Raw genomic sequence first — 26,600 nt, 5'->3', positions numbered from 1 at the left:
CAGCTTTACTCTCCCTTTGCCATTCTTTGCTCACCACTGTAATGGCCGTTTTGGATGGCTGATGGATGTCATGAGTAAAGCTCCTTCCCCTTGTAAGTGTTTGCCTTGCCTGCCCATAGATGCTTGGGTTTTGGAAGCACCAGGTGCAGCTACTGGGACTGCTGGTTGGAGAAACATTTGCCTCCTGAGCCCGTTAATTAGCACAGTAACGGTAGCTGTGCTCCATTAGCCAACCCATGTGGTAGAGTCCCCTCCCCGTCCACCAACCTTGCCCTTAATGAGAGCTGGAAGGGGGACACTCACAAAACACTGCTTCAGAATAATATTCCGCTTTGTCCACGCCGGTAACAAGAGCTGACAGGATCACTACGTCCATTTCTCTTCTAATTAGCACACTTCCAGTTCGGCCTGAGCCAGCAGCCAGAGAAAAGCGATCGGACAACCGTACCGAATCACAAACACAAAGAGGCCCATTCCCCATAATTAGGTGAGACAATCCCTCAGTCTTTTCTCGGCTGGAGCTTGCCGGTAAGACTCTCGCTGTTTTGGTAAGTCCCAGCAACACAAGTTACACGTCTCCCCAGGACACTAATAAGCCCCTAATTGTCTTCCGCTTCACACGGCTCGTACCATAGGTCTGAGTTGGGGGAATTCTTCTAACGAGCGGCAGTCAGTGCTCCCTGTGCAACAATCTGCATTGGGAGCCGCCTCACAGGCACCAAGACGAGATGGGGGACATGGAGAAACAGGGAGGAAAGCAGCCTGGGCGCTGGGGCCCAGCCACAGCACAGAGCTGGTGGCTACTCATCACTGGGGACAAAGGCCTTCTCCACCCTCACTCCAGCTCTCCATCGCCATTGCCCACCTGTGCCCCTCCTCCTGATGACCAACCTTCTTCCCAGCATCTAACTGGGATCTACCTTGCCACAAGAACAGCACCTGGTACGTGCTTTCCTCTGATGAGGCTGTGCCATGTCTCTGTCCTAGAGTACAGATACAGAAGGAGTATATACATGTATGTACATAACATCATCTTGGTTCCCCCAGAAAAGAACACATACAGGTTTTCACAGGATGGGTTTCTAAAGATGGCCCCAAAATGATCTAGAGTATGAGAACTTCCAGAAGTTGTGAGGAGGGTAGGAGACCAGAGCTCAAACTCCCTGATCAAAACAAAGTAAAGGGAGGACACATACTCCCTCTGAATTTCAACCCAACCTCTTGAGAAACCATCATCGGCTAAATATACTTCAAAATATTTTGTCCAGAACCCAACGACAACTTTTGACAAAAAGCACATTTCGAGCAAAATACTCCAACTGATTCTAAGTAAAGATGCTCAGATCCTGCAGATCCCTTTGCCTTCAGGGCAGCTGGTTACAGACTGATCACTTCTGCCAATCAGCATCTCACCACAAGGGATTTGTCCCTCAGATTTATAGTGTCATGACTTTGGTGAACTAAGCAGGGAAGAGAAACTCCAGTGGGCAGGAAGGCAGGGTGAAAAAACAAATTCATGTAGAGTCCAAGAGAATGTCAGGTGCAGGTGATTACCCTGCAAGGCAATTTAGGATAATCAATATACATATGTATAAATAAAACAGTGAAAATTAGCAGTAACTAATGAAAGTTACTTTAATACAGGGTGAGGAAAACAAAATGAGCGTCACAGAACCAGGCAGCCTAAGCATCCATGCCCACTTGGGTCACTGCTGGTTTCTTGAGCTTCCCTCCTGAATTTTTGTACATAACCTGCTGCACTTTGTGCCACTGTGGTAAGTGGAAGATGTCAAATAGCAAACCTCTACTGCTTTATAAGTGGCTTTAAGATTCTCTGATTACAAGAGAAGTTGTTAGATGCGCCTGGTATTTTTGGGGGGAGTAATCCTCCTTTGCACATCCACATGCCTAAAACCACAAAATTTAATTACCCTATATTATTGCACCTACTCGTCATTCATTGGTCATAGAGACAGCCTTTCAAGCGATACAGAATCGAGTCAAGTATTTTGAACCCTTCCAAGATCTGATCAATAAATAAGGTGCAAGGTCACTCTTACTACCCATTTTTTTCTATTAGCAATTAAGTAACTGCTTTCAAGCTCACCCCCTTCCTCTTTTCTGTTCCATACTGAGGTGTCTATAGCAGAGACAGGCAGGGAGAGTTCTGGCTTCACTGGTCACTGATCAGTATTATAGGAATCAGCAGGCAGGCCGGAGGTCAACCACATAAACCCAACAAGAAAACGCCTGTTCTGTGCATGCATCAGCTAGCAGAAGTCAGTCATCCTGCTCAAAGGGACACAGCAGAAAAGGTCAAGTCTAGAAACCAACAGTTCCAGTGGATGACAGAGTCCAAATGTGAAGAGATACCTCCATGCTGAAAATCTAGCACAACCTAAACATGGCAATATTACACATATTCAGTGTAGAATATGGATTACATGGTTTTAGAAACTTAACAGTACATACTTCTCTGACTACTTAGGCTTTTGAATATCTTCACACAGACTAGAAGTGATTGGCAACATTTCACTTCAAGTTTTGGATTTCATGTCCTCCTGTCAGAAATTAAAAGCACTAATTTAAGGGTAGATTTGCAGAGATAATACAGTTCTAGAATACCTTTGATTCCAAGAATCATAGCATAACAAAACCAAGAGGATCCAGCCTTCTTCCACCTTTCATTGTTCCTCTTTCCTTCTTTTTCTTGCCTTTTAAAAATACCAAGGCTCATCTTCCATCAAGGTATATTTCTGCTCCTTGACAGGAGTTTTACGTTAACAACCAGAGGACAGTGTTTCACTACTTCTATCTACGCTTTTCAGTGTGCAGCTACCCTTGAAAATGTAAAAGGGTTTGGGACATGGGAGGCTAATACGCATCCCTTGCAGCACCAATTTAAAACTTTTTAGAAGTATGAGAATTCCTCACTTCCAACACTGTGAGATGCCAGAAGAGTCAGTGTGAGGCCAACAGGTGGTCACAGAGTTCTGGATATAAAACTGACGAAATGCTACATTCATGTATAACCTCTACCTTAAGTGAAGCATCAGAGGAACAGCAGGTGACAAAACTGGCAACAATCCTTACAAAGGGTTTCTGCTCAAACTACATACCACCAACTTTTAGCATCAGACTGTGTAAGCTGGTGGAAACTGGGGGGTGTCTAAGGAAGAACAAAACAGATGCAAGAATACGTCACATATAAACAGGACAAAAACAGATTTAGTGGAAGATATTTTTTCCATACAACTGTTGTGTATCGTACAAGATGTTAACAAGCACATAAAGATAACCTTGTGATATAATTTTGAGTTTTACTAAAGCCTTCTTCTGGCTCTTGAAGAAACTAAGCTGTCATGAAATAATAGCCTACATCTTCTTGTAAATCAATGAGAGCTGATAAGATAGGCAATGAGCAGCAAGAATAGATAGTCAATTTTTGTAAAACACGAAGGTTGGCAGCTTGACCCACAGACACTTACAGGGCCTATGCTAGTTACTATCTGTATCAACACAGTGGGTAATGAGATGACACTTGTTAAAAGGTGTCAGTATGGGGTTAGGGTTATGAAATGGGCATACAAAACTAAGGAGCGGGGATTACTGTCACATGATACAATTTGCCTACCTTTTGCAGATAGCTCACTCTGAGATACAATGCATTTCTCCTTTTACAGTGCCCTTGGTGCCTGGGATTCATCCTGAGAGGAACTCCAAGAAAATGTCAGAATATGTGGATGCCTCAATTAAGATTACATCTTCAGTATTCTGAGAGACTGCTGACTTAACTAACAGACTAAAGTAGACATGGTCAGGGGATTTCCTGTACTCATAATTTGCAAGCAGTCCTTTTCTTTTGACCATGGATGTCTACAAATTCTTGTTAGTTTTGAAGTATTACCAAGAATGTTTATGTGATGCTACTGAATTTGCAGCAGGCTGGAAGACCAAGCTTTCAGACCATAGGAAAGAGATGCATTTTTACTTTTTTTTTTTTTTTAATGTACCACAAAGGTTGATGATAGAATTACCAAGAATCACTTCCTCACCATGAAGTGTTTGGCACACCTGTCATCACAGCTGGGAAAAAAGCATTGTTTACTTACGACAAGTTACCATGGGTGAAGATGATTTGGAGAAGATCAGATTTGCAGTCTCTGTGCACACAGCTAAGTGATGACCCTGTTTTTAGAGATATTCAAAACAGGATTTAGCCTATATTGATGTGGGAGAAAACAGTGGGGAAAAAAATACAACCTGTAATTACTTACACACCTCCACAGCACGCCTGCACTCTGAACACTGCGGTTTTTATTAAGGCATCTCTGAAAGGATGTAATAGAAGACAGAAGTAACCATGGAACAAAAACATAACAGACAAAAAAATTGCAAATAGAACAGAGGCAGGTTAAAAGCAAAACCAAAAACCACCTGTTTCTGCCAGTAAAAGAAATGAAAGGTTCAAAATCAAGTTATCATGTAAGCAGGTTTAAAACAAATAACATTAAAACAGAACCTTTTCCTTGTAAAGCTGAATGATGGAATTCACTCTCATAGGGCATTTTAGAGGCCAGAAGTACAAATAAATTAGGACTACACCAAAAGAATGGTGGTAGGGCCTACTGCAGACCAGACTCAAATTAACTCAGAAAGTCACTAAGAGGTTGTTGGATAGGTTAACCTAAAGGAAAATCTGTGTGCAAGCCTCTGGTATTTATTATTTCCTATATGTCTACAAGTGTTTGAAACAAAAAGATGATTACAGGTAAAACAGGTTTTGTGATTTGCCTTGTAACAGCACATTACATTTTTATGTAACATAACAATAAGATAGAAGAATAAGGTTCAAGAGTTGGATTAGTCAATTTTACTTACCTGTTATTTCTAAGTGACTTGTTCAGAAAAACTGAGAATGAAACTGTAGGATTGTTCCAAAAGCGTTGATTTTGCAATGGCAAAATGGAATGGCAGAATGGATTTTGCAATGGCTTAATGGAATATTACCCTCTTCCATTTAAAGTGCAACTAGACTTTCATTATTATAACAATTAATAGAACAAGAATTTATTCTCAGTTGGATTAAACAGTAAAGCATCGGATACTCCAAAAATGAAGTGAACAGCCTTTACAACTACACATTTAATACAGAAACGGTATTTAAAAGGAACTAAAACCATAGGTTTTACTTCCAAGAACCTGACAGTAACATTTAACATACCAATACATGAAAATACTTTATAAAGCGCTGCATAAGCTCAAATAGTATTACTGAATTTTGATCTTTTATACTCTTCATTTGCATCATTTATCACAAAATTTTTTGTTGTTTTTTTAAAATATAGAAATTTACCAGCAATACAAAGTCACACAGATGTTACTATATAGATAGATGCTGCAGTGATGTTGGGAAGGATATCACTGAAAAGGGAAAAAAAAAAGTGGTGCTTAAAGAGGGCGTGAAAATCTCTAGTGTCATTTGGATATTGCCAACTATTTACTTACTGATGGGAATGAAGTAGTTGCAGGGTGAAAACTGAAGTGGTGATGAGCGAAGTGTGTCTTATTGTCAACTTAATAGTAAAGATGAGCCTAAGGAAGAGCACCACCCAGGTGACTAAGCCAACACCTTCTGCATCCCAGGGGCTCTTCTAGAAACCTAGGCTGCTCTTTGAGCTCTGCATTTGTTTATTATCAGATTACAGTGCAGTAACAGACAGATTACAATTCTCCAGCTACCATACAAATGTATATAAATATTACCAATAAAAATATACAGCACTGGCTGATCTCTACAGATGACAAAGTACAAAGCCAATAAATACCAGTTCTAAGGCACGTATTATTTGCCACCCTATAGACAGTGAGTACTGTGTGGTAAAGGTTTTTTGTTTGTTTTTAAGAGACACGTATGTTGCTAAGAACTAAAAGCTTGAAATTCCTTACTGGACATACTAGAAAACAAACATATATATCCATTCCAGGCTTTGATATCTTCTCCTACACTCCTCCTCCTTTCAGATCTCAATTTCTTTATGCGTTGGATCAACAAACCTGAATAAAATACACAAATTTGTATTAGCCATACAGACCAGGTATCCCATTATGTCCTGTGTGTATATATACTATATATAGTATACAAACTTTCAATTGCATTTAAAATGTATAATACTTAAAGCTACATTAACATTGGCTTACACCAGCAGTTTTTGTCTCTGAACCATCATTTTTAGCTTCTCTTCTCATTCAGATGTCTTATCTCTCATGTTCTCAAGGGATGGAGGTCCTGTTGAGCACAGCCATAACATAAACTGAAGTAGGGAAGTAAATCAATTAAGTTTAAAACCACACTCCTGAAATACCTAAATATTCAGTATTTATGCATGGCCTTCCCAGGATTTGGGATTTAACTGCTTAAATTTAGTTAACTGGAGCTGTGCAAAACAAGCCTAGTTTTCACTGATGACGATGACGACCACAGACTGTAAATTAAGGTGGCTGTGGCCTTTTAGCAAAAAATTCAGATAAGTCTATTTAATTAAAAATCTCCTTTATCACACACACAACTGAAAACAGTTTTCCTCTGCAAAGACAGATATTTGCAATGCCCTAAGGACAATCTGTTAAAGATGAGGCACGAGTACTATTTCCAAGACATTTCTCCTCTCGCATGTGATAGTCTGGGAAATGACAGACTTTGAAAAGCATGGATGCTAAAAGTAACATTTCTAAATGGAAGAAAAAACCCTATACTTTATCCAATGTTTCAATATTATGTTTTACCCTAGAAAGATCATAGTTACTAACACTTAACATATTATTCCCTAGAGAAGTTGTATGAAATGAAAGTTCTTCTTGTAAACAAAATCCAAACATGCTCCTTAACTTCTTAGGGCTGAACATGAAGAAGTGCATTAACAGAAAGAAAATGCATTAAACTGTAAGATGAATGAAGTCCAGAACAGTGTGCTAAGAGACTGGTTCACAAAAAAATTCTCTCTTCAGATTTTTTTTTTTTTTTTTTTTGCGAGCGGAGCAAATTTTGAGATCCCAGTTTTCCAGGTAATGAGAATACCAAGGAATGTTACTTTCAGAAGTGTAAAGACTCCATTTAAGCAGAGTATCATCACAATGGGGCTAACAAGTCTGCCCATTCCTGGAGTACTGAAAACATTACTGTATTTCTACCTTACAACTCCACTCTGTTTCTAGTTCTGTAAGAAGCAAACAGAATTGCAGAGTAGACTGACAAAACTGTTTCTTTGTGTATAGGCTGAACTTGCTATAACGTTTTCCTTCATGGTATAGTAATAATTCTTACTCCCTACAGTTTGTCAGTCTAGATTTCACTAGAAAACCGTAGCACTGAGACTAAGCTCTCAGTACATGCAATACTTGATACAAGCCATGGGAAGTGAAAGGACCAACAGACTGAAGATCCTCTTTGTGGTGCTGGGCATATTTCTCTGAAGGCAGTGAGCAACTGGAATCTAATGCAGAATGCACTCAACTTCTACAGTAAAAGCAAATGTTCCTGCAGAACCAATGCTCTCAGTCACAGTCTGCGCTCCAAACTGTTCTCCAGTCATTCAGCACAGAATGTACATGTATTGATTTCCTACATGCAAAAGAGACACAAGAGGGCCAATGCAACAGAACTTGTGCTCGCCAGTCTTGTGAAGAGCTGCTGCGTACTTTACACTGGTGCTTCCACTTGAGAACAATCCAGTAAGGTCACCAAGGGGGCATACTTTGAATAGCTGATTAAAAAACCTATCAGGTGACTTTGTTGTTGCATGTCAGGGTCAAATCCTTCCATCTGAGTATCTTAAGGCAGGATGAAGTCTGAGTTCCAATGCACCTAATGGCAGTCCTTGTAACCTGTGTACGCAGTATGTCTCTCCTGCAAAGAGATGAGCTGTGGAAGTGAAAGAGGTGCTTGCTTCTGAGGGTTTATAGCTAGAGCTTTGTACTTCTCCTTAGAAGTTTTGGGGTTCATCTGGATCCACAGTACATAATATGATCCAGTCAGGATACTTTATTGTCCCAGCTTCAGATGCTGCAGTTACTTCTTGGGCTTCTCTAAAATGTTCAGGAATTTCCCTCGAGTCATTTCTCTAGCTGAAATCACAAGGGAGGAAAAATAAGATTAATATTGAAAGAAAGCCAAGAAACCCAAACAGAGTTGTGTATTTTACAGTATTTAACCAGAGGGTAAGAAATTAATTTAATTTGTGCTTCTACTAAGAGTAAGGACTTTTTTTTATTTAAGTGAACGGTAAATAAATCTGCATTACAGCCCAATTTCCTGACAATCTAGAAATGCAGGCAAGGCCTGGAACTTTCTAAACTCAGCAATAATTACCAAAGGCTTTCTTGTTATGTAGAATTTCAGCTTTCTATTCCTACGGCATTATGCTCTTGCAGATTCCCCTTCTCTGTCTCTGTACCATCCACCTCTGAACAGTATAATCCAGATCTCCATCTTTCTGTCTCAAAGCAATTGTTCCTGGATGTTATAATCCCATCAGAGATTATGGAACTCTCTCTTTCTCCATTTCAGGATTATTGGTCCCTGGATGCTACGATCTCCAAGAGATATCAGACAGCATTCTCTCAGCAGTGTCAGTCCCTGGATACAGTAATATAATGGGGTTTATATTCCCTCAACAGAGTTCATCTATGGATGGTGTAATAAAGTAAAGTTTATAGAGCTTTGGTCTTCTCGCTCTCTCTGCATTGTCATTCCTTTGATGTTTAATACAGCAAGGCAAGTTTTATACATCTCTCTCGCTCTTGGCACCATCAATCTCTGGGAGCTGTATTACACAGGGTTTACAAAGCCACTTTCCTGCATGAGACATTTCTGACTTGTGAACACTTAAGCTCACAAACTGGCAAAGCAGCCCACATACCATCTTTGTCTCACAACACAGTGTAACGCATTAAGGACAGCACGATTAGTGACCGAGCCCTGGAGAGAGACAATTTTCCCACTGAAGCTTCCCATCATTTCTTGTACATAAAGGTGTGAGCTTCATGTTGGACTGACAGCCATCAAAACATGGAGGTTTTTATTCACAAGATTGATGAAAGCATGCATGTCTCCCCACTCCTAACCTAGAGAGACTCTGAAAGGCAGAGATGGAAATTAATCTCCTGTTTTCTCCATTCAATTCCTGACCTCTCTACTAAGGGGAACAACAGCAATGACAGCACAAAAAAAAACCTAGAGGTGAGTTTGTTGCTGTTGATGTTAACTTTTTACTCAGTATTACTTGTTATCTGTTTCAATAGAACTGAAATATGATAAGTGCTTGTTTAGCTTAAAATACTCAAATACTCACTATCAGGTAAAGGTATTTTCTTATTCTAGCTATAAAGGTTAGAAATGGTGCCTTGAAGCCTATTCTTAAAATTATTACATCCTAACTTGGAAACTCAAGTTATAGCACAAGGTGCCGACGTGTAAAACAGTTAGTATTGTTACAAACTGCCTGGCACACTGACATTCACAGGCTGCAAAGTCCATCACCCACTGCCACGAGCAGAACATACCCCATACAGCTACTGCAGGTCACTGCATTATTCACTTGGTTCACGCCATCAACTGCGAGTTATATCATCTGGGATCCACTCCCAACTCTGCTTCCAATTCAGTATGAGCTACCACAAATGTCATTTATTCCTTTGTATCTCTACTTCCCCCTCTGTAGGATAGCCTATGTCTTTCAATGCTGCCGAAGAGACACATGGGTAGAAGGCACTGAGAAGGGCAGGAAAGAGATTGCTATTTTGCCAGGAACTAAGTTGTCTAGCACAATGAATGTGATTAAATAAAAATGCAAGTTTCTGAACATTTCAGGTAGGAATAGGTTTTCACCAACAGTTCTGTGACACCTCCCTGCCTTGCACCATCAATGGTTTTGAAACACTTCTTATGGGGAAAGCACAAAGCTGAACTACTGCTGATGGAGCAGAAAGTTTTCCTGAGTGCAAGTCCCATATAGGAGATATACGAACGCATGACAATTCTGTTCCCCCAAAGAGGCTGCACCCTATAAATCAGGCAGAGAGCATAGACTCCTTCTGTGCGCTGAGCAAAATTACTGTGGGTTGGGGGTTGCTCCAGAGCACGTGCCCTCCTGTTCACTTGTCATCTGAGATGTTAACATTTCTGATTAATTCACAGACCTCTCATTTTATTCTTCATTCCTTTATCCTTGCTATCCTGTTCTGCCGCAGCTTAAAGATTCTTACCGACCTGCTACAATAATCACCGCCCGCTTCCCCCCCCCCCAACCTGGTGAAATTGTTTAGTGATGCCAACCGCGCTTTTAATTTGCAAGACATCAGACACAGAGGTAATTTATACCAACATCTGTTCATTTCTGACTTCTGAAACAAACTCGCACATGCTGCTACAAAATCCCATTAGGAGCAGGAGACAGCCTTCTGCTATTCTGTATTCCTCTTCTCCTCACATATTCAGGCTTGCAACAGGGCTTTATTTTTAAAGATACGATGCCAAACAGAAAGAAAGGACCTTACATCTTTGTATATGTATGAAAACGGCCAGGAAATAAGATCCTCATACCACAAACAAATCCCAGCCAAACTAAGGGCAAGTTTCCACGAACACTGACAATCTTACTTTCCCTGCTTCAGTTGCTTCTCTTGTCTGCCCAGGGATCATAGTTCAATGTATTCCTCATAAACACAGGCCAAATACATATTACACGGTGCTGCGTTCAAATGTCTTGGCTATTCCTTCCCCTTTGTTCCTCTCTGATCTGCACTAGAATACATCTTCAGCTTGGGTTTTGCACAGAAAAGGCTCAAATATTAAACTGACTCCTCTGCTCAGCGTTGCTCCTGATGAACGATTTCTTAGAAACAGGAATATCATTTCCAACTGGGCCTTCTGGAGCTCACCAGAAAAAGAGAGAGCTTGTGAAGGAAGAAGCCATCAGCAACATTCTAAATACAAACACAGTCTGAGACAGCAAAATTCATCTTAAGCAATTACCCGAGGGACCAGTAGAAGCACGCTGTGTGGCAGATAGAGGTAGACTTTTTAATTACAAGGTTGGACAAAACCATAGTGAAAACCTTAGGGATTTATCTTTAAAATGGTTCCTTAAACTACAGACTTGCAGAGGAAAACGGGTTGAGCACAGGTTGCATTGCACCAGCAGACAGCCACTACAGAGGCTGTGCAGCATGAAGCAGAATCATGAATCTCCATGTCAAGAGACAATTTGCAGCCTTGCCTTAGCTGTGCATCTACTACAATAGAGAATCAACAATGGATATGATCACAATAGCTCAGATACAAACTAATCTCACATAGTAGGAAGGAAGAAGAGGGCACTGAAGACCATAGAAAAAATGCTAGGATGTTATCAGCACTGGTTACAACAGAAGGTGTGTGCTTGAATGGACTCTCAGAAAGATAACTATTGTAAAATAGTTTCAGGCTGTTACAGTTAATAGAGAATACTGTGCCCTATGAATTAAGTTTGCTGCTGGGGAGAAGCAGATCTCAGGAACAGGTACTGGACAGTAAAGTCCAAGGCTGAAAGGAAGAGAGATTTCTACTTGATAGGGGAACAGAATAAGGTTTAATATAATCTCCTCTTTAGAACTTCAATCCTTCAATCCTGCATTTAGCCTTGTTGCCTGGGGCTCCTTTTCTACTACAACTGTCCCCAAGCTGCTTCTTCGCAGTAAATTTTGTGGTTGCTGGTTGAAAAGATTCAGTAGTACAGATTGATTTCCTACAAGTGAGGAGATGAGGGATTACCAAAAGCAGTCTTGGCTAACAAGATTGGGTGCAGATCTCCTGTGAGAGCAGCCCACTCTGCCAGTGCTTTGCATCCTTTCACTATGACATATGGGTTTCATTACACAAAGATTTTCCTGATTTTAACTTGGAGGCGATTATATTGGAAACTCAGAGTTATCTTTACATCTGTAGCAATTTAAAGGTTAAGTAACTTTTAATCAAATGACAAGGACTCAATGTTTTTTTTCCTCCACTGAAAATGAAAACTGCTGTTCCACATATTCCTTCATGACAATTTAATTAGAAAAAAAAACACTGCACTGGAGACTGGGGTCCAGTCTGATTGCTCCCCATAAAAAACCTTCTCATACATATGACAGCACAGGACAAAGTGTGTCATAAGGTTTGGAGAACCAAGAAATAATGGAAGGATTTACAGCTATAAAGTCAGCAACAAAAATAGTGACTTATATAAGAAACCTTCATCCTGGAGAATCCCTAAGCAACACACATATGTATACATGTTCTTAACACAGCATATACTTAAATACAGAAGTGTGGACTTGGTGACAAAGTTTAAGCACAAGATGTGAGACAAACTGTATTTACAATACATTTGTCATCATAATCTTACTTTCCACTGCTTCTGGGCGTATCTCAAAACAAAGCCCATGAGCATCTCCAAATCACAGACATTTTAAAATGAAGTCAGCCCCCATCAAAGATTCACTTCTCTGCCCCTTCCCAAAACATGTAACTTGGACAATTTTGACCGTGCTTCTCCTCCAACCTGAAAATGTATCCATATTGATATCTCAACGCCTTGCTACTAAAAAACTGGAAATACAATTAGTGTCGTGTGAACAGAATATGTTTTTAGCCCTGTAGTATCACACTTTGAATGCTACATTCTTGACTACCAAAACGTTATTTGGGCAATGTCATAATCTGTTAGCTTTTCAGTTAAAACATTCCTCCTGTTCAGTCCCTTACGGTTGTACTTATGATAGTTAAGGGACTTGATTTTCAACATGGATTCCTCCAAAGTACCAGTCACGTATTTTTAAACTGCTGTGTCTTAGCACTACAGAGACAACAAAACTATGAGGGTTTATTTGTGAAGAGCTATCAGTGTGAATTACCAGTTCAGGAAAAAGAACACGAATTGCAGAAAGACAGCAGAACACAACTCTAGGTTAACCCTTCTGTCACAAGGGCATAAAACTTCAGCAATTATTTCTTTTGTCCTTTAACACAATGTTAGGATAAGAGGACAATTATTTTTCCCAGTTGGTAGGATAGACAAAAAGGCACGTAGAAGGATTCTGCCCAGGAGTTAAAGTGGGATTCTTGCTTGTGGGATTTGTGAAAGCCAACAACAAAGACAAATCTCTTGGCTGCTTTCAACCTCTATTGCATTTGGAAGAGAAATAAAGTCACTCACCAATGTGAAGGCAAAAAGGCATTCTAAAAACAGCAAGTTAAGATTGACATTAGCATTAAACAGTTCCCAGAAGATAATGAGGTCTATATCAGCCAAGACTAGGAGAATACTATTAGCCAGCCAATGTAGTCTGAACTTTCTCTGATAGAAGAAGTTATCTATACAGATCTCCATCTCCAACTTGTTTCTGACTCCCAGGCTCAATGCATACATATATGGGAAAACCAGATCCCCCCAAACCTACCACCACCTGGATACCTGCTGGCATCCATAAAAAGATATCCAATTACTTTGCTAACTTCATACTTCCTTAATGTAATTGTCAAATGAAATACTATTTGATGACTGCGGGCCCTTAACAAATATGTTCTGGTGAATCCTGCACCAAACTCCGTTTCACAAAGGTGGAACTGCCATCTCATAGAGCTGCAGCTACACAAGCAATGCTTATCACCCCTAATGAAGGAAGAACTGGTGCATGCAGTTCTGCAAACCTGTGCTTCAGAAATCGTTACATTTACACTGAATACCAGCGTAATCATCTAGAACACCTGAAATATACTTTTCAGGAAAGATGACAGAGAAACAACATGAACTTCCAGGTGGAATAAGTTTGTGTTACCATGGCATCTCTCAGTAATCAGTATTAAAGCACTTGTAAAGTTTATCAAGATTCATAATATTCCTGAGACATATGGTGATTTAATTCCCATCTTACAGATGGGGTCACAGTCTCAGAAAGAAGTGAGGCGCACACGTACACAAAAGGAGTCAGCAACAGTGCAAGAACTTGGGCTCTGAAAGATGAGTTCTGTCAAGACTTGCTACAGTATTTTGAAATATGAACATCATCCTTGGTACAAAGCATTACATCCTTCCCTGGGTGAATAAGATGGCAGAATCTACCCTCACTTCAGTGAGTCTAGCTCCAGTACAGTCTAGTGCAACTTGTTTGGAAATACCAAGGAAGAAGGGCTTGTAGAAAGCCTGCTGTGAACCAAAGTAGGTGAAGCACATAGACTGCTCCTCCCAGTATGCAATTAAAACTGTCATCTCTGAAAGAGGTAAACAGCAGACTTATGAAGTTCCAATCTGCTGAAACAGTTCAGTGAATATTGCCTAGAGCACAGGTGTTCAACCTTTTGGCTTGCCTGGGCCACATTGAGCGAAGAGGAATAGTCTTGGGTTGCATATACACAGGTGGTTCTGAAAATAATGCCTGTTTTATTAGCATGGAAACTACAACAGATACAAAGAGCACAATAACGCTATTTAAAAGAGCAAGTTCTCAGCTACAAAACTATTTTTCAGTCACCACCACCATTAGCTGTGCATTGTTGCCAGTGATGAACATAAGCCTACATGCAGCACTCTTCAAAATCTGCAGCAGTGGAGGTGACCCACTGTTGCTGTCACCACTGCTGAAACGCACCATCCACCACCTCACTGTGCTCATGTCCCCTGTGAGGTCTCTGTAAACATTAAGCAAGCGTTGACTAATGTCAGTGGGTGCCATTTTCCCCACAAGGAGGAATTCAATGACACACCTTGGCTTCATATATACTCCCACATCAGATGCCATTCTGTCAGACTGCCAGTCTGCTGGTATCTGTTACACAGCAACAAAATGTAACAGGATATTGGCGGAAAGGTTCAACCTCTACTGCCATACCACCAGCATCCACCTCTGACATCATGGGCCAACATAATAAAGTAGGAGGCATTACTTTCAGAGCAGCCTTCATAAAACATACTTACATAAGTAAATTTATTGTAACAAAACATTATAATATTTAATTTTTTTTTTAATAAAAAACATTTAAAAAGAGAGCAACAAAAACATAAAACTAGTGGGATACTTGCCTTTGCTTTTGTGAAACCAGTGCATCAGCCTGGTTTGATGGGAGCAGCTGCAATTTTTTAGTGAGGTTTCAAGGGGATCATTGGAAATTTCTGATGAAATTTTACTCTTCCTGTACTTCATCCTTGACAACTGTTCCCAAAATGTGTGTACTGCCAAAAAGTAGTGACATGAATAAGGAGTGACTGTGAAGCGAGGGATATTTCTGCTAAGATAGGTCCTATCAAAGTCTTGTAAAGAGACATGATCAAATTTTTGAGTTGAATATCTCATAGCAACTCTACAAATTCCATTTGAAAATTTGCAGGTGATGTAATTATATCGAGTAAAAATGGAGTTGCAAATAAATTGTTTGGGTTTTTTTTTGTTTTGTTTTGTTTTATTTATTTATTTTTTTTTTTGCAATCTTGAAGCCTATCCTCAAATTCCTGTGTCAAAATAGAAAGCACTGCTGCATATTTTTTGCTGTTGACAGGACTGTGTTTAGGCAGTGTATCAAAATGCATACAATTATTCACCCTAACTTGAGTTAGCGCTGCACTGTGCCCTCCCGATGCCCTGGTTTCAGCCCAGGCAGTGCCAATCACGTGCTGGTGGGTGGTTGTTGTGAGCAATGGGTGTGCACCCAAGCCTGGGCCGGGCCACACGCACCCCTTGGGTTGGCCATTGCTGGGCTAGAGCCTTAGGAACTTTAGTCAAACACCCAATGCTTTCTTGAATCACAAAATCCCAATGAGACCTCTTTCCATCTCATTTCTCTCCACCCACAGTAGTGGTCTTTTATCCTACACCTAAGAGATTGCTGAGCTCCTTCAGGATTACCCTCCTGGGTGATAACAGATTTACTGCATGCAGATTGAGATTTCCTCAAATATGCTACTATTGGTACCAATAAGCAATAAAATTATATCTGCTCTAGAAAAAATAAAATCCTTCTATACAAATTAATTGCCTTGTTTCCCGAATCAGATTTCCCCAGCTTGCAGGGCAGCACCATTCTGTTTGCACTCAGTTGCAAACAATGATGTACGTAGAGCTTTGAATGCCAAAAACCACAGTGTTCATTCACATACAGATGGGCAAAGCCAGCCAATGAAAGTATTTGAAGCAAGGGGCAGCGACATCCCTGCTAATGTCCAAGTTGCTACTAAACTTATGTTCCAGGTCACGAACATTGGGATGTGCAGATATTTTGTCCCAGGCAACCCACATGTTAAACAATACTCCTACAGCACCTCCCACCTGCAGGAACTGGCTGCAGCTAACATCCTGTGAGGCCAAAGACCTGATCCTTTTGACCCCCAAAGCAGGGAAAGAGTTACATCTTCCCTCTGCGAAGCCAATAAAAACCTCTCTTGATTATAATTTAGATAAGAGCCACTGGATTGAATAATAATGTCTGAAACTCCCCTGACTGTTTCACCTTGAGACGTCCATCACTGGGTTAAACATGATGCTAATTGCATTTGGATTGATTAATTTCTCTCACTCCTGTCTATTCGAATAATGCTTAACAAAATAATCACAGCACCCAGAGCCAAATCTTCTCCGTCAAAGGAATGAAGCCATCAGAACCAGCAGAGATGAAAGAAATGAAGATGACCCGTAATTACTGCTACGGTGATATCATTACCATATTATAGAAAATGAGAGTACGTGGGGGGAGAGGGGGCTGCGATTATTATTTATTTTTTAATGGAACCTCACATCCCAAGAATACAGATCTGACACAGTGGAGCATATAGAAATACAGAACTAAAAAAATTATTGTGCATTAAATTGCAAAAAAAACACAGCAAGCACTGTGGCTCTAGATGCATCAACTGTCTTGTACTATGAGCTGTTTGTTCACTGTTTTTTCATTGCAGTAATACTTTGTATATGACTAACGTATAGATTTAAGATGCCTCCCTTCCCAAAAGGGTGCTCAAGCATCAGAACTCACCCATAACCCCTGTCCTTTAATACCATTACAAGACATCTCACTTTGAAGACTGGCATTCAAATTTTTAAACCATGAGACCTAAGTCTTATTTCTAAATGCTGATTCCTATCTGAAAGCAGTTACAAATTCTGTCACTAGGCACAGCAGGTCACTTTCAACTATTCATTATGCTGGTTCTATACAGATACCAAATGCATCAAGTCTGGAAGAATTTAACCTAGAATTCAAAACTAAAATAAAATATGTAACATCCAAAAGGAAAGCCTTCTGTTCCCTTTATTCTCCAAGATACACTCCCAGAGCCCCTCTCATTTGAGGAACAAATAGCTTGGCAATTGTATAAGATCTTCAGACACCTGTGCACGGCAATTCTAATTGTGGTTTATACAGTTCACTTCTCTCTGTGCTGGTTATGTCTGCCCCCTAGTCTCAGACCGAAGACACAAAACCCCCACACAACTAGCAGCTTAAAATATTTAGTCTGGACTAAAGCCAAAGTCAAATACACACACACACAAAATTCACACGCCAAAAGTGTCAAGACCTAAGACCAGGCACTGACTCATGAAGCTAATTACACACAGAAAAAAAATGTGTTCAAGAATTTTATAAGGCTTAAAGGAATAAAATCAAGTTTCTAGTATTAAAGACCACATGAAAGCTAATTGTACATAGAAGCTGAAGATACTGTCAAGTGTTCCTGAAGAAGACTTTACTAGTTTAAGTTATTACATGAACAGATGCAGCTTGGGAAAGTTTTGACCACCAAGTCCCACAGATGTTGGAAGCAAACATTGGGATAGAAAAAGGTCATGCTCTAGTAAAAAGCACACTAACAAGAACTGAAGTTTTCTACCTGCTAAAAGGAAAATAATCTCTTCATGCCCTTCCCACCCTTGCAGAGGACCAAGAATGCCTGATGATTTAGGCTTTCTCACCACACTATCTCAAGAAGGAAACTTCTTCATCTAGTAACATGCAGAAATTAGATCAAAACTGTTTGCTCAATAACTCTTGAGCATAAAACAAATGACGAAGTGAGGTGGAGAGGTCTGCACTGAATATATGCACGCAGCTAGGTATGAGATGTTTTTAAAGGAGAACAAGTACTTCTCATAAGGCATACAGGCAGAAGCAATGTCTGAATTCCCAGAGCACCATGACGCAGCCTCCCTTGCCTACAGAGGCAGCTGGTATTTAATGGCTGGGAGCAAAGCAGGTGAATCTTGAAAGTCACCATTTTTTCAAGTCTTATCAGTGACCAGGGCATGCAGGTCATGGAAAAAATCAGAGCCCAGGAACCAATAGAAACAAAGGGATTAAGAGTTATTAGGAGTAGAGAGAGAATTACATATTTACAGAACACTTACTGAAAAATAATCGTGTAATGATTATGTAAGTCCCTATACTCCTTTTGGCTAATAATGTTGAGATACAAGCTGTATGGTTATGCAAGTCAGGACAAATAAATCCACTCAGAAAATGACTAGGCATGCCTTACAGAGAGGCCCACAGTCCTGTTTCAAGATCAGTACAGCTTCCTTCATCTCTAAAGGAGGAAACAAGACTATCAGCAGGTCACCCAGGTAACTGAGCACTGCAGCAAAACTGAACTTTCAAATTTAACTTCTGTCAATAATCTTCACAAGAGGTATCTGGAGAAAAGAAGCTCACATCAGGATACTCTGTATTTGTTTGTTCAGAGATGTGTCTTAAATTTAGTTTTGTTTTCTAAAGTAAAGTGTATTCTAATCTCAAGATTCCTTACTGAAATGTTTTTCCATGTAGATGAGTGCTGCCCTTGATGTAACAATGAATTACCAACACTGAAGGCCTCCAGAAGAAAATTCATGCCTTTTTATGATGGAGCAGTATTATCTGATATACATATTAAGTAAAGTAAGATTAATTTTCTCATTGGTAAAACAATGGAAGTCTTCTGCAATTTCTAGAAATCCAATTAAAAAGTCTGTATGAACAAATACAAGTAAAATATTGGAATCTCTGTGCTCCAAGGCAAAAATTTTAACCTCAGTAAAGCAGAATTATGGAAAAGCATCAATACACTGTTTGTAGGCTCTAGTAGCAGAAGTGAAGCTCTACAATCACCTCTGTCATTTAATTCTTTCCTCCACATGAATCAAAAGACATTTACTTTAATTACTTCTCTTATCCCTGTCTTCCTCATTCACAGTACATTCACTGCTTGCTTCAGCCCAGCTGTTTTTCAGTTATTCTACTGACTCATTTTATGCTCTCTGCTGGCCATAAGCCTCTTCCCCTGGCAACAACACCCTTAGCTGAGGAATACTGGGGAGTCCAGAACAGGGTCCAGGAAACTCAAAACCATCTTTACCAACTCCAAGCTAGTCACAAGACATCTCAGGAAATGAACTGATTTAGAAATGTTATGCTTTTCACAGCATTCAAAAGCTACTAGACTCAAGTTCAAACGAATAGAGAGAAAAAGGCATGTATTTGGAAGAGTTAAATCTGATTCTGAGGCTTAATCTGACTGACTTAACAACTAAATTGCAATACCACTCAGGGCTGTTGGGAACAGAGAGAAACAGACAAACAGGCAGGCCCTGCTACAATTGCTACATTTTAGCTGTTAATGATCTATAAGGCAACAAGGCAATACCCAGCTGTGAAAACTACACCCAAAACCAAATCCTCCCAGACACATGAACAACTATGGGAACATTTTGCATGAAAATCCTCACCCTTCTAGTTCCCATGTTTTTGTTTTTTAAAAGAAAACGTTGAATTGGATTTGAATAAAAGAAATACAGCGGTATCAATCTGCTGATACCTCCCAAGTACACCAGCCAGAGGAAACTTCAGTTTTCACTTCTCACTTGAGAAGATCTACTGAAACCAGCAAAGTTAGCTTTGGTACTCTTTGGCTTTCACAAATCCCTTCATATTTATTCACAATTCATGCACGCCACCATTCTGAGGCCATGTCTACCATTACTCTCTTAAAAAAGCTGAATAACGGTGCCATAGCAAACTAGTGTTCCTCATTCATTACTGGAAACCAAAACCAAGGGTACTGCAGCAAAGTAACAGTGAAACCATCTAGAAGACAGCTCAGAAAAGTAAAGCAGGAGTAAGGCGGTAATTGCCATGAAGAGTCTCCATAATTTTATTGACTGGTGAGATTACTCTGATGACAGAGGAAACTTTGAAAGCTGGGAGAAGCCAGAAGGCTCCGTGACCCAGTGGTGATGGGGCTAGAAGACCTATTTGTAGGTAGAAAAGGGAGTAGAAGACGTGAAAGTAAAATGCTGAACTCACTTCAGTTCACCAGTGTTTCAGTCATGCCAGAGCATGGAGGACACCACTGGATGCACTGCAGATTCAGCCCAGTGATGGTCAAGTACACGTGGACAATCTCTACTGGCTACAGCTGTAAGAACAGATGCATATGCAACCTTACATTTCTTTCTATAGCGTTACCTACCTGCCACATTCCTGTTTGATACCGTTTCCCAAGTCCTCCACACAGCCACTGCTTTGCTTCAAAGAAGCCTGAGCACCAGTCAGAAATCCCAGAGAGGGAAGGAACAGTTTCTTTTCTCCAAGTTTTAAATACACACGTATTAGCAGACAGAAATAGTAAACATTGTTTAATTTTAATGTGCTCTCTCTTTTCAAGTCCATCAGGTACTTGGCATGAAAATGTTGAGGTAACCCACAGAACTGTTGAAGAGCAAATGGCACCTTGGTCTGCTACCCAGAAACATCCATCACCCAGCCCTTTTCTGTTTGGATTTGCGCTGAATGACGTCTTCTGCAAGTTAACAATTAGTTTTTAAGCATAAGAGTCCTGTATCATCGTTGTCATCTCCCCAGGAGAGAGAAATAGGCTGAATGAATTTTAGATTATATGCTCTGATGAGACACAGGCTCCTGACTCCCTGTGCACCAGTGCCATGCAGGCCACCTGCTCTATTGAGCTGCCACTGGGGACACTCTCAAAAGGGTTTAATAATAAAGTTCTCTCTAGAGATGTAACTCAAAGCATGCTCTGAATGTACATCCTGTATCACTGACTGAAATCTTGTAAATAAAATCCTATCAACAGATAGGATCTAAGATCAGTCTCTAGAAAAGTGTAATACAGTATACTGTGGAAATTTCCTATTAAACACAAATCTGCCATGTTGCAGTAAAAAAAAAAATGTAAATGAACACATTAACTGATAGAGCAGAGCAGATCACTGATCTACCTGGTCAGATGTCCTTTCTGACTGCACCCACAATCAGAAGTATCGCAGAAAAAAGGGAACATTATTATGGAAACAAATGGAATCATCAGCTCTGAAAGATTCCTCCTCTTCCCATGTGCTTGTTTTGTATTCTGAAGCAGTCAATGTTTCATAGTTCATTTTATAGTTTATTCTGATATAACTAGAAACCTTATCTTACCAATTTAATCGCTTGATTGTTTTTCAATAGCTGTTCAGTACTTGGTCTAAAAAGAATCTCCGTATGGCAGATAGTTCCACATCAAATTATTCATTGTGCAAAACACACTCCACTTCTTTTCATATGCCTGGCTTCCATTATTTTTTCTGAATTCTACCCTTCTTATTAATTTCAGGGCTGGGAATCAATATGAATTTTCCATTTACCTTCTCAATTGCAGAGATGTAAAATAACTGTAACTTTTCAAAAAAATCAGAGGTCCGTTTTTTCACCTCATATTCTCATGAGGAAATCTCTCGATTTCTAAGCAGCTCTCTAGAAACAAATGGTGTACTTCACACTATCTTGAAATTGTTCCTCCCAAAAGACTGCCTGAAATGACACATAGTACCTGAAGTTATAGGAGCTAGATTAAGAACTTCTTCCTTCTTTGGAAAAGATCATGAGGCCTTATTCAGAAGCAAGAGTTGTAAACCACAGACAATTACTAATGTTGTGCAGGAGAGGTGGGAAACAGGACTGCAATCTGAAGTGTCTCAAGCATGAAGCTACTCACTCAGCTATACCATGCTGGGTACCGTGCTTACACTTGGCTGCTCTGGGCCATTCCAAGAGCTCAGGAGGCCTGAGAGGTGTATGAAAAACAGGAGTAAACATTGCCACAACATTTAGCAGCTGCACACAAACTCTGATTCCATCTTGGAACTAGTTCTCTGCCAAGGTCAGATAGACTTGCCATGAGAACTCTGTTGAACAGCAAGTTTCTAGTGTAGAAGCATCAAGTTTTATTTTAAAAAAATATATACAATACCAGAAAAACTTGGCAGAAATATTTGTGTCAAAGTATAAAGAACTATCAAGTTATGCTGGCCCTAGTACAGGTCACTGTGTCACCACCTATCCAACTCAGCTTATGCTAATTATTCTGAAACGACTCTTCTACAAATCTACCAGTGTGACAAGCCTTTAAGGATCAAAACAAAGTAAAAAACAAACAAAAATCCACACTACTGTAGCCTGACAAAATCTTATTATAAATGCATATGGAGATCAACCATTAACTTTCTCAGACTTGCCTCACCAGAAGTAACACCAAATGACAATTCTAATTTCTTGGGGGGGGGGGGGGGGGGGGAAGATTTTGCTACTTATGCACAAGAAAAAGAATTTGACAATATTATGGCCAGGCAGTCTGTAACTTACACAGAAAGTGGAAGTCCAGAGAACAAGTTTTACGATGCTGTCTCCCTTCCTTCCTTTGAAATAGAAGCAAGGCTATGACTACTTGTTGCCACGTCTGGACTTCAAGTACTTCCTCTTCTGTTTCTGATCTAGTTCTGAATGATATTATTTTGATGCCAAAAAAGTATTACTTCAAATACAACAGAATTGCGTTACTTAGAGGTAAACTTACTTGATGGATGCAATTATTGAGCTAAAATGGAAGCAAGCTCCAGGAGACAGTACATTGGCCTGCAAATGGAAACCTGGTTTCTGCTCCTAACACATTCATTCCTGTTATGTGACTTTTCCGTCTCTTAGGTCTCCCCATCAGTGATTGGTGTATACCTTTCTCTGTCAGGTTCCAAGATGGAAGGAATGGGATTTCCTTGTTCAATAATAGTCATATTTCAGTTTCCTATTTTAGTTCAGGCCTAAGGTTTAGATCTATGCCAACTAAAGTATGGTTCCTGACTAAGGTACCTATGCTGAAAATCTCAAACAGATCCACAGAAAGAAACAAAAGCCTCCAAAATAGGAGTTCAATTTAAGGTATGATTTCATGTATAGCTTACAGTGATCGTGTTTCTAATGTGGAGAGTCCAAGTAGATGCTAAATGTTAATACTAGTCCCACAATTTGGTATGAAATTGCTCCCAAACATCAGGTTACACCTTTCTGTGACATTTCCTAGAATTGCTTTGTAAGCTATCAGCATAGAGAGCCTTGGCCACTCCCACAGAAGATCTTTTACATTACCAAAGCCCTTCAAGGAACGCTCCACAAAGTTTAGTCCATACTTATCTGTTGCTAGGACTTGCAAGGCCAAAGGAAAGGATCCCAAAATGTTCTACCAAGTGCCAATACAGAAAGAAAAAAACTGCTAGGATGTTAACTTAAAACACAGCTATATACACACCTTGAAATATTATTGTAATGCCTGGAAGCACTTTTAATCAAGTTACCACTCTGCTTCAGAGTATACAAACACTGGACAAGCTATTTCTGTCCTAAGGCACTTAGGGGAGACACTGCATAAGCACAGACTGTATACATAAATTAGGCTACACTGAACAATACCTTACATCCAACACATCATCTTACCAGTCATCAAGACTTCTATGAATACTGTACAACCCACACAAGAAAGATAAATTAGATAGCTCCCTGGATGTTTACAAAGTATCCCCCTGAAGCAAGCAGGGAAATCAGCTTCTTAGAAAATAGCAATGTCTTATAGTAATCTGTATTCTTGACTGATTAGAATTGGCTTTTGTCTTCCTATTACTGAATAGAGTATGTCCAATAAGGCACAAAAAAGCCATGAAAAGGAAAAGTAGTTTGATAAAATAAAGATGTTTGAAGAAAAACGTCTAGAGATCCTGATGACAGTCAAAACAATCTCCTCATCTTTCCAAGTGGAAAGACTTATTAAGATTGGAGTAAAGAATTCTGGATGAAAGTTTCTATCTCAAACTTTGATAAGATTTGAGTGGATAGATAGGAAAGGTTTTATTTCATAAGTGTTGAACAGAAAAATAGAAGATTTAGATTACAACTTGGATGTCTCGGCTTACTGAAGCGCCATTATACCTGGAACACAGGGCTAAATAAGGGAGAGAACATCAGTGGCGCCCACAGTCACTATGTCACTAAGAAAGAGGTATCAAAATTTCTTGGAGACAACCACAGGGATCACAGAATAGGAGGATGAGAGAGTAAAAATCCTCATTTCCACATCTACTTAAATCATCAGATACAAAGAAAATGAAGAGGCTGGTAAAAGGTACTTTTAATCCCACAGGTTCTAGAAAGGTAGCGATGTTCATTAACTCCTAGTGTCTAGATACTCTGAAATGGGTTTTTATATTGTTCCTTATCATGGCTGTAAACAATATCAGGTGAACAAAGCTGTCTCGTATAGTTCTGACATAGTCATTCATAATAATTCCACATGATAACTATGTAGCATACATAAATTCTGTCATTTCTTCCAAATTAATTGGCTGCTTAGGAGTAGCCAAGCACTCTACCTTGCATGTATGCACAGTAACAACTGTACAGAAGTGATATGAAGCTGCAGTGATCCATACGCAAGGGGTCAGCAAATCACTGTCATCACAAGCCTCAGTTTACTCCTCACTGGGATACATGTTGCCATTGGCTTGAAAAAAAAATTGCGCCCTCCCTGGAAATCCAGCAGCAGTTCAGAGTTCGCATGTACTGTGAGCCTATACAAAAGGATGAGTGCTCACACTGCCTTTGGTGCCAAGCTTTTGAAAGATCACTGCTTTTTCGCCCACAAGGTAACCAACCGAGATAAGTGCCAGACAAGCAGATGGACACACAATGTAAGTAAGGAAAGAGAAGACTACTAAAAAGGCTTGTTCAAGTGCTAAACATCTAAAGGAATACTTTGAAATCCTGAAAACAGATTTTGTTGCAGGGTACAGCATGCCAGCATTAAATTCCTTTCTCGTTAATCCATGGATGCATTGGCTTTTGTTTTACCCACTAGGCAGGGGGCACTCAAAATCCTCATTAGGAAGTGATCTGCAGCTATGCACCAGAGAACAGGGAAGAGTACATTCTGCAGGGTTTAAGATTTTAGTCAAGACACTGCTTAGAAAGAGCAGCAAGTACATTCTCATTGCCATCTGCTGGATACAATGGACAACTCTAGTGAAAGTTAGAAAGCACTGTTTTCCATTTATCATCAACACATAATAACAGTTCCCTCCACTCCAAACACTACCTAAGCACAGATCAAAATTGAAGCTGTCTCAATAAGCAGTTTTTAGCCCCCTAGACTATGTCAATGCACCCAAAAAAGCTTGAAAATATTTGAGTATATACATTACCACTGGTGAGAATTCAGGAGGTTCTCACAGTGGAAATTATTTTCTATTAGAGTTGAAGAGAAGAATTTGATGTCTAGACTGCAAAACACATTTCTGCATCGGGCCCATGTTATCTCCCATTCCAGAATGTTTAATGTTACTTTTTGAAGAAAGCAGTGCAATGAAAAAATTAGAAGACAAGAAGTTTTTTTTCCCTCTTCCCTAAAGCATTCATCCATTTCAAAACCGTAGGACTTACACAGCTGAAGTGGAAGAAACAAACCTGTTTGTCACAATAAAATGAAACAGAACACTGAAGAGACAAGTAATTTCTGTTGCAAGTCCAACATAGAAAATACCCTAGAATTTGAGGCTAGATATATAGGTATTTACTAATACAGAGTGAATTAAAGGCTGGCTTGATCTCTAAGATAGGCCAACTTTCTGAATTCTGTGAATTATTATGTATGTTCTGGTTGTTCAAATTGCAAAGCTTCATTAAATGTCTCAAAAGTTTGCAGAAACCACTGACGTTACAGATATGTTTAATTTCTCATAATGGACATCCTAGCCTTTCCTCTTGTGAGGAAATTTCTGGAGACTGATGAGATGATCTTTTTGGCCTACTAAGTCTTTTAGGTAATCTATTGAATTACCTGGATTCAGTAAAAAAGGAAAAGGAATAGACATGAAAGTGGGTCTGGCATGAAATTGATATAATTGGTATAATAGATGCAACAACAGACTGTACTCCCATGTCCTCAAATACAGAAATCATAATTGCTGATGTGAAAAAAAACAACAATTGTTAATAAACAGATATTCTGCTCTTCAATGCTCCATATGGCAGCCTGATGGATTAAACACCAGCAGAGTGTTGATCACTCTAAAAGCTCATATTGAGATGATCTGGGAAATCTATCTACAATTTACGAATTCTGGTTAATTTAATTAAAACGCTGCATCACTAAGTGCCTTAATATGTAGAAAGCCATAAGCTTGTGAGGTTTCTGGCACACGCCTGCTTACAGAAGAAGCTACGGAACAAGCTAGGGAGAACC

General features: G+C 39.7%; 1 protein-coding gene across 1 annotated transcript in view; it reads right to left on the bottom strand.

Moving 5' to 3' along the window:
* The window catches only part of LIN52 (lin-52 DREAM MuvB core complex component), a 43,585-nt gene continuing 22,027 nt past the window's right edge, over window positions 5,043-26,600 (bottom strand). The window contains exon 6 of the mRNA XM_021401298.1: window positions 5,043-8,124. Coding sequence (XP_021256973.1) covers window positions 8,069-8,124 — 56 coding nt within the window. The 3' untranslated portion in view covers window positions 5,043-8,068. The remainder of the gene's footprint in view (window positions 8,125-26,600) is intronic.

This window comes from Numida meleagris, chromosome 6 (genome assembly GCF_002078875.1).
Source record: "Numida meleagris isolate 19003 breed g44 Domestic line chromosome 6, NumMel1.0, whole genome shotgun sequence".
Lineage (NCBI taxonomy): Eukaryota > Metazoa > Chordata > Aves > Galliformes > Numididae > Numida > Numida meleagris.
This window is presented reverse-complemented; position numbering and strand designations above follow the sequence as displayed.